The 15,490-nt window shown below is 53.7% G+C and overlaps 1 protein-coding gene across 1 annotated transcript in view; it reads right to left on the bottom strand.

Moving 5' to 3' along the window:
• Window positions 1–5: 5 nt before the first annotated feature.
• Window positions 6–15,490, bottom strand: part of SRCAP (Snf2 related CREBBP activator protein) — a gene marked incomplete at its 3' end in the record, with an annotated part of 59,472 nt that continues 43,987 nt past the window's right edge. The window contains exons 21-28 of the mRNA XM_053968613.1: window positions 15,143–15,329; window positions 12,222–12,391; window positions 10,930–11,252; window positions 10,236–10,409; window positions 7,865–8,107; window positions 5,618–5,806; window positions 3,027–3,239; window positions 6–28 (exon numbers count right to left, since the gene is read on the bottom strand). Coding sequence (XP_053824588.1) covers window positions 6–28; window positions 3,027–3,239; window positions 5,618–5,806; window positions 7,865–8,107; window positions 10,236–10,409; window positions 10,930–11,252; window positions 12,222–12,391; window positions 15,143–15,329 — 1,522 coding nt within the window. The remainder of the gene's footprint in view (window positions 29–3,026; window positions 3,240–5,617; window positions 5,807–7,864; window positions 8,108–10,235; window positions 10,410–10,929; window positions 11,253–12,221; window positions 12,392–15,142; window positions 15,330–15,490) is intronic.

Raw genomic sequence — 15,490 nt, 5'->3', positions numbered from 1 at the left:
GGGGGGAGGGGCGGCGGTGGGGGCGGGGCTGCGGAGAGAAAAGAGAGAGGGGGCGGGGTCAGCGGGGGGAGGGGATTTGGGGGAAATTTGGGGAAATTTGGGGAAATTTGGGGAAAATTTGGGGAAATTTGGGGAGAATTTGGGGAAAATTTGGGGAAAATTTGGGGAAAATTTGGGGAAAATTTGGGGGATTTTTGGGAAATTTGGGGGAATTTGGGGAATTTGGGGGAAATTTTGGGGGAATTTGGAGGAAATTTGGGGAAAATTTGGGGGAATTTGGGGGAAAATTGGGGAAAATTTGGGGAGAATTTGGGGGATTTTTGGGAAATTTGATGGAATTTGGGGAATTTGGGGGAATTTGGAGAAAATTTGGGGAATTTTGGGGAAATTTTGGGGAAATTTGGGGGAAAATTGGGGAAAATTTGGGGGATTTTGGGGAAATTTGGGAAAATTTGGGGGAAATTTGGGGGATTTTGGAGAAATTTGGGGGAATTTGGGGAATTTGGGGGAAATTTGGGGAAAATTTGGGGAAAATTTCAGGAAATTTGGGGGAATTTGGAAAAAAATTGGGGATTTTGGGGAATTTTTGGGGGATTTTGGGGAAATTTGGGGGAATTTGGGGAAAATTTGGGGGAATTTGGGGGAATTTGGGGGAATTTGGGGAAAATTTTGGGGAATTTGGGGGATTTTTGGGAAATTTGGGGGAATTTGGGGAATTTGGGGGAAAATTTGGGGGAATTTGGGGAATTTGGGGAAAATTTGGGGAATTTTTGGAAAATTTGGGGAATTTTGGGGGAATTTGGAGAAAATTTGGGGAACATTGGGGGGTTTTAGGGAAATTTTGGGGATTTGGGGGAAAATTTGGGGAAAATTTGGGGAATTTGGGGGGAAATTTGGGGAATTTTGAGGAAATTTGGAGAAAATTTGGGCAAAATTTCAGGACATTTGACGAAAATTTGGGGGATTTTGGGGAAAATTGGGGATTTTGGGGGAAATTTGGGGAAATTTTGGGGACATTTGGGGAAAATTTGGGGGATTTTGGGGAAAACTTGGGGAAAATTTGGGGAAATTTGGGGGGTCCCGACGGTGGGGGAGGGGAAAATTGAGGAATTTTGGGGAAATTTTGGGGGATTTTGGGGAGATTTGGAGGATTTTGGCAAAATCTGGGGAATTTTGAGGGAATTTGGGGGAAATTTGAGAGATTTTGGGGAATTTGGAGAAAATTTGGGGAAAATTTCAGGACATTTGGGGAAAATTTGGGGGATTTTGGGAATTTTGGGGAATTTTGGGGAACACTTGGGGAAATTTGGGGAAAATTGGGGGGAACTTGGGGGAATTTGAGGGATTTTGGGGAAATTTGGGGAATTTGGAGAAATTTTGGGGATTTCGGGGAATTTTTGGGGGATTTGGTGGAAATTTGGGGGGATTTTGGGGGTCCCGAGGGTGGGGGAGGGGAAATTTGGGGAATTTTGGGGAAATTTTGGGGGATTTGGGGGAAATTTGGAAAATTTGGTGTAATTTTTTGGGAAATTCTGGCGATTTTGGGGGAATTTCAGGAATTTTGGGGAAATTTGGGGGAAATTTGGGGAGAACTTGGGGGATTTGGGGGGATTTTTGGGGCTGTTTTAGGAGTTATCTGGGGTCACATTTTGGGAATTTTTTGGACAATATTTTAAGAATTTTTTGGGACATTCTGGGGGAATTTTTGGAGCCATTTTAGGAATCTTTTGGGGACATTTTAAGAATTTTTTGGGGCCATTCTGAGGATTTTTTGCGGCCATTTTAGGGATTTTTGGGGCCATTTGGGGGTTTTTTTTGGGCCATTTTGGGGGATTTTTTGGGCACCAATTTAGGTGTTTTTGGGGCCATTTTGGGCATTTTTTGGGGCCATTTGGGATTTTTTTGTGGCCATTTTGGGGATTTTTGTGGCCATTTCGTGGGAGTTTTTGGGGTCATTTTGGGGGGATTTTTGGGGCCATTTTGGGGATTTTTGGGGCCATCTTGGGGGGATTTTTGGGGCCATTTCGGGGATTTTTGGGGCCATTTCTGGGAGATTTTTTGGGCCATTTTGGGGATTTTTGGGGCCGATTTTGGGCATTTTTTGGGGCCCATTTCAGGGATTTTTGGGGCCATTTCGGGGATTTTTGGGACCATTTACGGGGGGAATTTTTGGGGCCATTTTGGGGATTTTTGGAGCCATTTCAGGGATTTTCAGGGCCCATTTCGGGGATATTTTGGGGTCATTTTGGGGATTTTTGGGACCATTTCGGGGGGAGTTTCTGGGGCCATTTCGGGGGGATTTTTGGGGCCATTTCAGGGATTTTTGTGGCCATTTTGGGGTAATTTTTGGAGCCATTTTGGGGACTTTTTGGGGCCATTTTGGGGGCTATTTTAGGGTAATTTTTGGGGCCTTTTTGGGGCCATTTTAGGGATTTTTGGGACCATTTACAGGGGGATTTTTTGGGGCCATTTTGGGGATTTTTGGAGCCATCTTGGGGGGAATTTTTGGGGCCATTTTGGGGATTTTTGGGGCCATTTCTGGGAGATTTTTTGGGCCATTTTGGGGATCTTTGGGGCCCATTTTGGGCATCTTTTGGGGCCATTTCAGGAATTTTTGGGGCCATTTCGGGGATTTTTGTGGCCATTTCTGGGGGGATATTTTGGGGCCATTTCAGGGATTTTCAGAGCACATTTCAGGGATTTTCAGAGCCCATTTTGGGCATTTTTTGGGTCATTTTGGGCATTTTTTGGGGCCATCTTGGGAATTTTTTGGGGCCATTTTGGGGATTTTTGGGGCCCATATTGGGGATTTTTTGGGGCCATTTCAGGGATTTTTGAGGCCATTTAAGGGGGGATTTTTCGGGGCCATTTTGGGGATTTTTGGGGCCATTTCTGGGAGATTTTTTGGGCCATTTTGGGGATTTTTGGGGGCCATTTCGGGGATTTTTTGGGGCCCATTTTGGGGGGATTTTTTGGGGCCATTTCAGGCATTTTTGGGGCCATTTCAGGGATATTTTTTCTCTCACCTGTCTCCGGCGCGCTGGCTCCGCCCAGGGGCGGTCCCGGGTTGGGGGCGGGGCTGTGTGGGGGTGGGGGAGGGGCGGCGGGCAGCACCCGCAGCAGGGGGGGGCGGGGCTGGGGGGAGGGGGCGGGGCCTGGGGGTGGGGGAGGGGCGGGGGGCGGGCCCTGGCGCACCACGATCTTCACGACCCCCCCGCTGTTCACCAGCGGCGCCGGCACTGCGGGGACAGAGGGGGGGGGAAACGGGGTCAGGGACCCCAAAACAGCCTGAAATCACCCCAAAATCACCCCAGAACCGGCTGGGAAAATAAGAGTGAGAGACTCCATAAAATATCCTAAAATCATCCCAAAATATCCTAAAATCACCCCAAAATCATCCCAGAACCGGCTGGAACAAACAGGGTGAGAAACCCCATAAAATATCCTAAAATCATCCCAAAATATCCTAAAATCACCCAAAATCATCCCAGAACCGGCTGGAACAAACAGGGTGAGAAACCCCATAAAATATCCAAAAAACACCCCAAAATATTCTAAAATCACCCCAAAACAGCCTCAAATCACCCCAAAATATCCTAAAATCACCCAAAATCATCCCAGAACCGGCTGGGAAAAACAGGGTGAGAAACCCCCAAAAATATCCTAAAACCACCCCAAAACAGCCTCAGATCACCCCAAAACAGCCTCAAATCACCCCAAAATCACCCCAGAACCGGCTGGGAAAATAAGAGTTAGAGACTCCATAAAATATCCTAAAATCATCCCAAAATATCCTAAAATCACCCCAAAATCATCCCAGAACCGGCTGGGACAAACAGGGTGAGAAACCCCATAAAATATCCGAAAAACACCCCAAAATATCCTAAAATCACCCCAAAACAGCCTCAAATCACCCCAAAATATCCTAAAATCACCCCAAAATCATCCCAGAACCGGCTGGGAGAAACAGGGTGAGAAACCCCCCAAAATATCCTAAAACCACCCCAAAACAGCCTCAGATCACCCCAAAACAGCCTCAAATCACCCCAAAATAACCCCAGAACCGGCTGGGAAAAACAGGGTGAGAAACCCCATAAAATATCCTAAAATCACCCCAAAATATCCTAAAATTACCCCAAAATCACCCCAGAATCAGCTAGAGAAAACAGGGTGAGAAACCCCATAAAATATCCTAAAACCACCCCAAAATACCCTAAAATCAACCCAAAACAGCCTCAAATCACCCCAAAATCACCCCAGAACTGGCTGGGAGAAACAGGGTGAGAAACCCCCAAAAATATCCTAAAATCACCTCAAAATATCCTAAAATCACCCCAAAATCACACCAGAACTGGCTGGGAAAAACAGGGTGAGAAACCCCATAAAATATCCTAAAACCACCCCAAAAATATCCTAAAATCACCCCAAAATCACCCCAGAACCGGCTGGGAAAATGAGAGTGAGAAACCCCCAAAAATATCCTAAAACCACCCCAAAACAGCCTCAAATCGCCCCAAAACAGACAAAAATTATCCTAAAATATCCTAAAATCATCCCAAAACCAGGTGGGTGAGATGCGGTGAGAAATCCCCCAAAATATCCTAAAAACACCCCAAAACCACCCCAAAATCACTCCAACATCATCCCAAAATCACCTGGGAAAAACGGGGTGAGAGACCCCAAAACACCCTAAAATCACTCCAAAATACCCTAAAATTATCCCAAAACATCCTAAAATCACCCCAAAATACCCTAAAATTATCCCAAACTAACCCCAAAAGCACCTCATAACCGGCTGACAAAAACAGAGTGAAAACCCCAAAATTCTCCCGAAATTGTCCTAAAAATACCCCAAAACTTGCCCCAGGTGTGTCCAGCTGTGCCCCAGATATGTTTGACCCCGCCCAGGTGCGTTTGGCCCCGCCCAGGTGCGTTTAACCCCACCCAGTTGTGTTTAACCCCGCCCAGGTGTGTTTGGCCCCGCCCAGGTGTGTTTAACCCCGCCCAGGTGCGTTTGGCCCCGCCCAGTTGTGTTTAACCCCGCCCAGGTGTGTTTGGCCCCGCCCAGGTGTGTTTAACCCCGCCCACATGCGTTTAACCCCGCCCAGGTGCGTTTAACCCCGCCCAGGTGCGTTTAACCCCGCCCAGGTGCGTTTAACCCCGCCCACATGCGTTTAACCCCGCCCAGGTGCGTTTAACCCCGCCCAGGTGTGTTTAACCCCGCCCACATGCGTTTAACCCCGCCCAGGTGTGTTTAACCCCGCCCACATGCGTTTAACCCCACCCTAGTGTGTTTAACCCCGCCCAGGTGTGTTTAACCCCGCCCAGGTGCGTTTGGCCCCGCCCACATGCGTTTAACCCCGCCCAGGTGCATTTGGCCCCGCCCAGGTGCGTTTAACCCCGCCCAGGTGCGTTTAACCCCGCCCAGGTGTGTTTAACCCCGCCCACATGCATTTAACCCCGCCCAGGTGCGTTTAACCCCGCCCAGGTGCGTTTAACCCCGCCCAGGTGCGTTTAACCCCGCCCAGGTGTGTTTAACCCCGCCCAGGTGCGTTTGGCCCCGCCCAGGTGCGTTTAACCCCGCCCAGGTGCGTTTGGCCCCGCCCTCCCCGCTCACCTTGCGCCGCCAGGGGGAGCCCCAGGCCCGGGGGGGGCTGGGTGGGCGTGGCCGCCGCCGCCCCGCCCCCTGCCCCGCCCCCTGCCCCGCCCCCCGCCGCGGGGGCTCCCAGGGGCGCCAGCAGGGCCACCTGGGTGGGCGGGGCCAGCAGGTGCTGCCCCCCCGTGGCCACCAGGTGAACCACGTGACCTGCGGGGGGCGGGGAAAGGGGCGGGGTCATGCCTCGATTTCCCCCCCAAAACTCCCCATTTTTCACCAAAAATAGCCCCAAAATTCCCGCCAAAATTCCCACATTTTTCCCAAAAAATATCCCCACAATTCCCGCCAAAATTCCCAAATTTTCCCTTAAAAAAACTCCCAAATTTCTCCCCAAAATTCCCAAATTTTCCCCCCAAAAATATCCCCACAATTCCTGCCAAAATTCCCAAATTTTCCATAAAAGAACTCCAAAATTTCTCCCCAAAATTCCCAAATTTTCCCCCCAAAAATATCCCCACAATTCCCGCCAAAACTCCCAAATTTTCCCTTAAAAACTCCCCAAATTTCCCAAATTTTCCCCCCAAAACATCCCCAAAATTCCCAATTTTTCCCCCAAAAATATCCCTAAAAATCCCCCCAAAATTCCCAAATTTTCCCCCCAAAACTATCCCTAAATTTCACCCCAAAATTCCCAAATTTTCCCTTAACAAATCCCCAAAATTCCCAAATTTTCCCCCCAAAAATATCCCCACAATTCCCGCCAAAACTCCCAAATTTTCCCTTAAAAACTCCCCAAATTTCCCAAATTTTCCCCCCAAAACATCCCCAAAATTCCCAAATTTTTCCCCCAAAAATATCCCCAAAAATCCCCCAAAATATCCCCAAATTTTCCTCCCAAATATCCCCAAATTTTCCCCCAAAATTCCCAAATTTTCCCTAAAAAAACTCCCAAATTTCTCCCCAAAATTCCCAAATTTTCCCCAAAAATATCCCCAAATTTCCCCCCCAAAATTCCCAATTTTTCCCCAAAAAATAGCCCCAAAATTCCCACCAAAATTCCCAAATTTTCCCCCCAAAACTATCCCTAAATTTCACCCCAAAATTCCCAAATTTTCCCTTAACAAATCCCCAAATTTCCCAAATTTTCCCCCCAAAAATATCCCCAAAATTCCCGCCAAAAATCCCAAATTTTCCCTAAAAAACCTCCCAAATTTCTCCCCAAAATTCCCAAATTTTCCCCAAAAATATCCCCACAATTCCCTCCAAAATTCCCCATTTTTCTCCCAAAAAATATCCCCATAATTCCCGCCAAAATTCCCAATTTTTCCCCAAAAATATCCTCAAGTTTCCCCCCAAAATTCCCAAATTTTCCCCCAAAAACTATCCCTAAATTTCTCCCCAAAAATCCCAATTTTCCCTTAGAAAATCCCCAAATTTCCCAAATTCTGCCCCCCCCAAATTCCCAAATTTCTCCCAAAAATTCCCAAATTTCTTCCCCCCAAAAAAATCCCCAAACTTCTTCCCAAATTTTCCCCCAAAGTATCCCCAGGTTTCCCCCCGAAATTGCCAAATTTTCCCTTAAAAAAATTCCCAAATATTCCCCCAAAATTCCCAATTTTTTCCCAAAATATCCCCAAATTTCCTCCCCAATTTTCCCCCAAAAATATCCCAAAATTCCCACCAAAAATCCCGAATTTTCCCCCAAAAAAATCCCAAATTTTCCCTAAAATTTCTACCCAAAATCCCCAAATTTCAAATTTCTCTCCAATTTCTCCCCAAAATTCCCAAAAATCCTCCCAAATTTTCCTGCCAAATTCCCAAATTTCCCCCCACAATTCCCCCAAAATTCCCCAATTCCTCCCCAAAATCCTCCCAAAATTCCCAATTTTCCCCCAAAATTCCCAAATTCACCCAAAAATTCCCGATTTTCCCCCAAAATTCCCAGAATTCCCCCAAAATTTCTCCCCCAAAATTCCCAAATTTCTCCCCAAAATCCCCTGATTTTCCCCAAATCCCCCCAAAATCCCCAAATTTCTCCCCAAATCCCCCCAAAAATTCCCAAATCCCCCCAAAATTCCCCCAAAATTCCCAAATTTTCCCCCAAAATCCCCCGGAATCCCCCCCCCCGAAAGTTCCCGACCTCTCCCGGAAGTTCCCGACCTCTCCCGAAAGTTCCCGACCTCTCCCGGAAGTTCCCGACCTCTCCCGGAAGTTCCCGACCTCTCCCGGAAGTCCCCGACCTCCCCCGATCCCATCCCGGGCACTCACGGGCGAGGCCGCGCGCGGGGGGCGGGGCCAGCGCCAGGTGACGCAAGGGGGGGGCGGGGCCCAGCGTCACTTTGCTGCCCTGGAGCTGCAGCGTCAGAGGGGGCGTGGCCGAGGCCGCCGGGGGCGGGGCCAGGGCGGGCGGTGGGAGGGGCCCGGCGGGTTTGGCGCCGCCCCCCGCGGGGTGGGCGGGGCGGTGCTGGGCCAGCGCTGACGTCAGCTGGCCGAGGCTGACGACTTCGCCCGCTGGGATTTGGGGCGAAAAAAGGGAAAAACGGGGAAAAAAAAACAGTGACGTCACGGCAGGGGGAAAACGCAACCGGGGGCGGGGCTAAAAGGGGGAGGGGCTAGGGGAAAAAAATCCCGCGGTGATTATGCAAATTAGGGGGTAATTAAGGGGATTTTGGGGAGGAAAATCGGGGATTTGGGAATGAGGGAATCGGGGATTGCACTGGGGGGCGGGGCTAAAGGGGGAGGGGCTAAAAGTCATTATGCAAATGAGGGGTTAATCAGGGGGGAAATGAGGGGATTCGGGGGGATTTTAGGGGATTTTGTGGAGGAAAATCGGGAATTTGGGAATGGGGGAATTGGGGATTGCACTGGGGGGCGGGGCTAAAGGGGAGGGGCTAAATATCCTGGGATAATTATGCAAATGAGGAGTTAATTAGGGAGATAATGAGGGGATTTTAGGGGATTTTAGGGAGGAAAATCGGGAATTTGGGAATGAGGGAATTGAGAATTGCACTGGGGGGTGGGGCTAAAGGGGGGAGGGGCTAAAAGTCATTATGCAAATGAGGGGTTAATTAGGGGGATAATGAGGGGATTTGGGGGAATTTTAGGGGGATTTTGGGGAGGAAAATCGGGAATTTGGGAATGGGAATTGGGGATTGTACTGGGGGCGGGGCTAAAGGGGGAGGAGCTAAAAGTCATTATGCAAATGAGGGGTTAATTAGGGAAATAATGAGGGGTTAATTAGGGGGGATTTTAGGAGGATTTGGGGAGGAAAATCGGGAATTTGGGAATGGGGGAATTGGGGATTGCACTGGGGGGCGGGGCGAAAGGGGAGGGGCTAAATATCCTGGGATAATTATGCAAATGAGGAGTTAATTAGGGAGATAATGAGGGGATTTTAGGGGATTTTAGGGAGGAAAATCGGGAATTTGGGAATGAGGGAATTGAGAATTGCACTGGGGGGTGGGGCTAAAGGGGGGAGGGGCTAAAAGTCATTATGCAAATTAGGGGTTAATTAGGGGGGAAATGAGGGGATTTGGGGGGATTTTAGGGGGATTTTGGGGAGGAAAATCGGGAATTTGGGAATGGGGGAAACGGGGATTGCACTGGGGGCGGGGCTAAAGGGGGAAGAGCTAAAAGTCATTATGCAAATGAGGGGTTAATTAGGGGGATAATGAGGGGATTTGGGGGGATTTTAGGAGGATTTGGGGAGGAAAATCGGGAATTTGGGATTTTGGGAATTGCAAAATGGCAGCCGGGGTGGGGGAGAGGTTCCCGGGAAAATCCTGGGGTAATTATGCAAATGAGGGGTTAATTAGGGGGATAATGAGGGGTTTTAGGGAGATTTTAGGGGAATTTTTAGGGGATTTTGGGGTGGAAAATCGGGAATTTGGGAATGGGGGAAATTGGGGCAATTTCAGCAAATAAATTTGGAATTGTTCTAGCGATCAGAAAGGTGCTCATGCAAATGAGATGCAGAGAAAATGCAAATAAGATGCAAATGAAATGCAGATGAGAATAAAGAGGCGGTCCTGGGAGGATTTGGGGGGGAATTTTGAGGACATTTGGAACAGTTTTAGGCAAAAATTCCAGAATGGTTTTTAAAGATTAGAAAAGTTTCAAAGAGGGTGCACGCAAATGAGATGCAAATGAGGTGCAAATGAGATGCAAATGAGATGCAAATGAGTGAGGAACGAAGGTTTTGAGAGGATTTGGGGGAATTTCGAGGACAATTGGGGCAATTTTGGGAAATTTCCCAGAATCGCGTCGGGGATTGGAAAAGTCTCCCCCGCCGTTTCGAAACGCAGCCATGCAAATGAGATGCAAATGAGGAGGGAAAGTTACAGGCCGGGATTTTGAGAGGATTCCGGGGGGAGTTTTGAGGGAATTTCAAGGAAAACTCCCGGAATCGTTTGAAAAACGAGGAAAAATGATTAAAAAAAAAAAAAAAGCGCATGCAAATGAGATGCAAATGAGAAGGGAAAGTTACAGGCCGGGATTTTGAGAAGATTCCGGGGGGAGTTTTGAGGGAATTTTAGGGAAAACTCCCGGAATCGTTTGAAAGACGAAGAAAAATTATCCAAAAAAAAAAAAAAAAAAAGTGCATGCAAATGAGATGCAAATGAGGGGGGGCGTGGCTTACAGGGCAGCCGGGCCTGCATGTCCGGGGCCAGCAGGAGCCGCTGGGGCAGCGCGAAGGTGGCCACGGGCGGGGCAGGGGCCGGCCCCGCCCCTTTGCCCATGTTCGGCGTGGGCGTGGCCACGGGGGCGGGGCCTCCCGCTGGGGTGGGCGTGGCCAAGGAGGCGGCTGGGAGAGCTGGGAGGGGAGGGAAGGGGTTAGGCCACGCCCATCTCATTTAAATACAATCAGCTGCCCCCCCCAAACTTGGCCCCGCCCACCATTAATTCCCAACCTTAAACTCTTAATTAAACCCAGCCTAACTAACCCCCACCTAATTAATCCCACTTCTAATTAATCCCACCTTTAATTAACTGCACTCCAATTAACCCGTGGTCCTAATTAACCCCATTCTAATTAGCCTATCCCTAATTAACCACACCTCTAATTAACTTACGGCCCTAATTAACCCCACCCCAATTAACCCACACCCCTAATTAATCCCGTTCCTAATTAACACTGCCCCTAATTAACCCCACCTCTAATTAGTTTATGGCTCTAATTAACCCCACCCCAATTAACCCACACCACTAATTAATCCCGCTCCTAATTAACCCCGCCCCTAATTAACTCCCTCGTTAACCCCGCCCCCAATTAGCTCCCACCCAGTTAAGCCCCGCCCTTAATTAGCCCCTCCCTATTAAGCCCCGCCCCTCACCGTGTGTGGGTCCTCCGGGGGGCGGAGCCAGCAGCGTGGGCGTGGCCCGGGGCGGGGCCAGCGCCAACCCCAGCCCCAGGTTAAGCCCCGCCCCTTGCGTCGTCACCAAGGGGGCGGGGCCGGCACCGGGGGGCGGGGCCTGGGCGTGGCCCAAGGTGACGAGAGGCGGGGCCACCAGCAGGGGGGCGGGGCTCGGCGCGGAGAGGGCGGGGCTCGGCGCGGAGGGGGCGGGGGTTGGCGAGGCCACGCCCCCGGGGGCGGGGCGGGGGGCGGGGAGCAGCAGCACCGCCCGAGGCTCCGCCTTCGGCACCGGCTGCAGCATCCTGGGGGGAAAGGGGGCGGGGTCAGGGACACGCCCACCCGGGACACGCCCACGGCTGTGCCCAACCCCCCCCAGGTGTGCCCCTCAGACCCCCCAGGTGTGCCCAGGTACCCCCTATAGCCCCCCAGGTGTGCCCCAAAACCCCCCCAGGTGTGCCCAGGTACCCCCGAAACCCCCCCTGGTGTGCCCCAAATCCCCCCAGGGGACCCCAACCCCCCCCCCCCAGCCCCGCCCAGGTGTGCCCAGGTGACCCCAACCCCCCCAGGTGTGCCCAACCCCCCCAGGTGTGCACCCAGATCCCCCAGGTGTGCCCAGGTATCTTCCAAAGCCCCCCAGGTGTGCCCAACCCCCCCAGGTGTGCACCCAAACCCCCCCAGGTATGCCGAGGTACCCCCTAAACCCCCAGGTGTGCTCAGGTGACCCCTAAACCCCCCAGGTGTGCCCAGGTGACCCCAACCCCCCCAGGTGTGTCCAACCCTGCCCCAGGTATCCCCCAAAGCCCCCCAGGTGTGCCGAGGTGTGACCCCAGACCCCCCCAGGTGTTCCCAACCCCTGCCCCAGGTGTGCCCAGGTGACCCCAAACCCCCCCAGGTGTTCCCAACCCCCTCCCAGGTATGCCCAGGTGTGACCCCAAACCACCCCAGGTGTTACCAACCCCCCCACCCCGCCCAGGTGCGCCCCCAGCCCCACCCAGCCCCGCCCAGGTGCGCCCAGATGCCCCCCCAGGCCCTCCCAGGTGTGCCCAGGTGACCCCAACCCCCCCCCCCAGCCCCGCCCAGGTGCGCCCAGGTGCCCCCCCAGCCCCACCCAGGTGACCCCAAAGCCCCCCAGGTGTGTGCAACCCCCGCCCAGCCCCGCCCAGGTGCGCCCCCAGCCCCGCCCAGCCCCGCCCAGGTGCGCCCCCAGCCCCGCCCAGCCCCGCCCAGGTGCGCCCCCAGCCCCGCCCAGCCCCGCCCAGGTGCGGCCTCACCTGTTGACCTTCATGCGGACGGGTTTGGGGCGCGGGGGGGGGTCGGGGGCGGCGGCCACGTCCTCCAGGAGGCGCCGCGTGACGCGGAAGCGCGGCAGGAACCAATCGGCCGCGTAGCGCGACAGGTGAGCCTCGAGCGCCACCAGCTCGAACGGCGACAGGTCCACCTGCTGGGGACACACCTGAGTGACACCTGGGACACACCTGGGACACACCTGAGTGACACCTGGGACACACCTGAGTGACACCTGAGTGACACCTGAGTGACACCTGGGACACACCTGAGTGACACCTGATACACCTGGTACACCTGGGACACACCTGAGTGACACCTGGGACACACCTGAGTGACACCTGATACACCTGGTACACCTGGGACACACCTGAGTGGCACCTGGGACACACCTGAGTGACACCTGAGTCACCTGTACCAACCCCTGTGACACCTGAGTGACGTCTGACACACCTGGGACACACCTGAGTGACACCTGAGTGACCTCTGACACACCTGAGTGACACCTGATACACCTGAATAGCCTCTGATACACCTGAGTAACACCTGGAACGCACCTGAGTGACACCTGATGCACCTGAGTGACACCTGAGTGACACCTGAGTAGCCTCTGGTACACCTGGGTGACACCTGAACAAGCTCTGGCACACCTGAGCGCCACCTGAGGGATCCATGGCTGCCCTGCCACCTGTGACACCTGAGTGTCACCTGGCCCCACACCTGTGCCACGTGCCAGCAGCACCTGCCGCACCTGTGTCACCTCCAGGCCACGCTGAGTCACACCTGGGTCACCTGCAGCACACCTGGGTCACCCTCAGGTGCTCCTAAACCCACCCAGGTGTGTCCAAACCCGCCCAGGTGTGTCCAAACCTCTCCAGGTGTGTCCAAACCCACCCAGGTGTGTCCAAACCTGCCCAGGTGTGTCCAAACCTGCCCAGGTGTGTCCAAACCCACCCAGGTGTGTCCAAACCTCTCCAGGTGTGTCCAAACCTCTCCAGGTGTGTCCAAACCCACCCAGGTGTGTCCAAACCCGCCCAGGTGTGTCCAAACCTGCCCAGGTGTGTCCAAACCCACCCAGGTGTGTCCAAACCCCTCCAGGTGTGTCCAAACCCACCCAGGTGTGTCCAAACCCCTCCAGGTGTGTCCAAACCCGCCCAGGTGTGTCCAAACCCCTCCAGGTGTGCCCAAACCCCACCCAGGTGTGTCCAAACCTCTCCAGGTGTGTCCAAACCCACCCAGGTGTGTCCAAACCCACCCAGGTGTGTCCAAACCCCTCCAGGTGTGTCCAAACCCACCCAGGTGTGTCCAAACCCCTCCAGGTGTGTCCAAACCCACCCAGGTGTGTCTCACCTATCAGGGCTGTATCTCACCTGTCCCAGCTGTGTCTCACCTGCCCAGGTGTGTCTCACCTGTCAGGGCTGTGTCTCACCTGTCCCAGCTGTGTCTCACCTGTCAGGTGTGTTTCTCACCTGTCCCAGCTGTGTCTCACCTGTCAGGGCTGTATCTCACCTGTCCCAGCTGTGCCTCACCTGTCAGGTGTGTGTCTCACCTGTCAGGGCTGTGTCTCACCTGTCAGGTGTGTGTCTCACCTGTCAGGTGTGTCTCTCACCTATCTGGGGCGTGTCTCACCTGTCAGGGCTCCGTCTCACCTGTCCCAGGTGTGTCTCACCTGTCCCAGCTGTGTCTCACCTGTCCGGGGTGTCTCCCACCTGGAAGGGGCGTGTCTCACCTGTCCGGGGCGTGTCTCACCTGGAAGGGGTGTGGCTCCAGGGCGCGCAGCACCAGCGCAGGTGCGCCCAGGCTGAGGCCAGGTGTGTCTCACCTGTCCCTGTCTCTATGCCATCTGTGTCTCAGCTGTCTCAGGTGTGTGTCTCACCTGTCCCAGCTGTGTCTCACCTGTCCCAGCTGTGTCTCACCTGTCAGGGCTGTATCTCACCTGTCCCAGCTGTGCCTCACCTGTCAGGGGCGTGTCTCACCTGTCAGGGCTGTGTCTCACCTGTCAGGTGTGTGTCTCACCTGTCAGGTGTGTCTCTCACCTATCTGGGGCGTGTCTCACCTGTCAGGGCTCCGTCTCACCTGTCCCAGCTGTGTCTCACCTGTCCCAGCTGTGTCTCACCTGTCCCAGCTGTGTCTCACCTGTCCGGGGTGTCTCCCACCTGGAAGGGGCGTGTCTCACCTGTCTGGGGCGTGTCTCACCTGTCCGGGGCGTGTCTCACCTGGAAGGGGTGTGGCTCCAGGGCGTGCAGCACCAGCGCAGGTGCGCCCAGGCTGAGGCCAGGTGTGTCTCACCTGTCAGGTGTTTCTCTCACCTGTCCCAGCTGTGTCTCACCTGTCAGGTGTGTGTCTCACCTGTCTATGCTGTGTCTCACCTGTCCCAGGTATATCTCACCTGTCCGGGGCGTGTCTCACCTGGAAGGGGTGTGGCTCCAGCACGCACAGCACCAGCGCAGGTGCGCCCAGGCTCAGGCCAGGTGTGTCTCACCTGTCCCTGTCTCTATGCCATCTGTGTCTCAGCTGTCTCAGGTGTGTGTCTCACCTGTCCCAGCTGTGTCTCACCTGTCCCATCTGTCTCTCACCTGTCAGGGCTGTGTCTCACCTGTCCCAGCTGTGTCTCACCTGTCCCATCTCTCACCTGTCAGGTGTGTCTCTCACCTGTCCGGGGTGTGTCTCACCTGTCCCAGCTGTGTCTCACCTGTCCCAGGTATATCTCACCTGTCAAGGCCGTGTCTCACCTGTCCCAGCTGTGTCTCACCTGCCAGGGCTGTGTCTCACCTGTCCCAGCTGTGTCTCACCTGTCCCATCTCTCACCTGTCAGGTGTGTCTCTCACCTGTCCGGGGCGTGTCTCACCTGTCCGGGGAGTGTCTCACCTGTCCCAGCTGTGTCTCACCTGTCCGGGGCGTGTCTCACCTGGAAGGGGTGTGGCTCCAGGGCGCGCAGCACCAGCGCAGGTGCGCCCAGGCTGAGGCCAGGTGTGACGAGCGGCGAGGTGACGGGGCGGGGCTCGAACAGGTCGGGGTGGTTGCACACCTTGCGCAGCTGCATCAGCACGTTGATGACGCTCATGAAGTGACCGCTGGCCAGCGTGGCCTTGGTGCTGCGGGGAGAGCACACCTGAGCTCACCTGGCCACACCTGAGCACACCTGAGATCACCTGGGGGTTACCTGGGCTCACCTGAGCTCACCTGGGGGTAACTGAGCACACCTGAGCTCACCTGGCCACACCTGAGCTCAGCTGAGATCACCTGAGCTCACCTG

The sequence above is a fragment of the Vidua chalybeata genome, chromosome 37 (genome assembly GCF_026979565.1).
Source record: "Vidua chalybeata isolate OUT-0048 chromosome 37, bVidCha1 merged haplotype, whole genome shotgun sequence".
In the NCBI taxonomy this organism is placed as follows: Eukaryota; Metazoa; Chordata; class Aves; order Passeriformes; family Viduidae; genus Vidua; species Vidua chalybeata.
The sequence above is the reverse complement of the archived record's forward strand: the minus strand, read 5'-3'. Positions and strand labels throughout refer to the sequence as shown.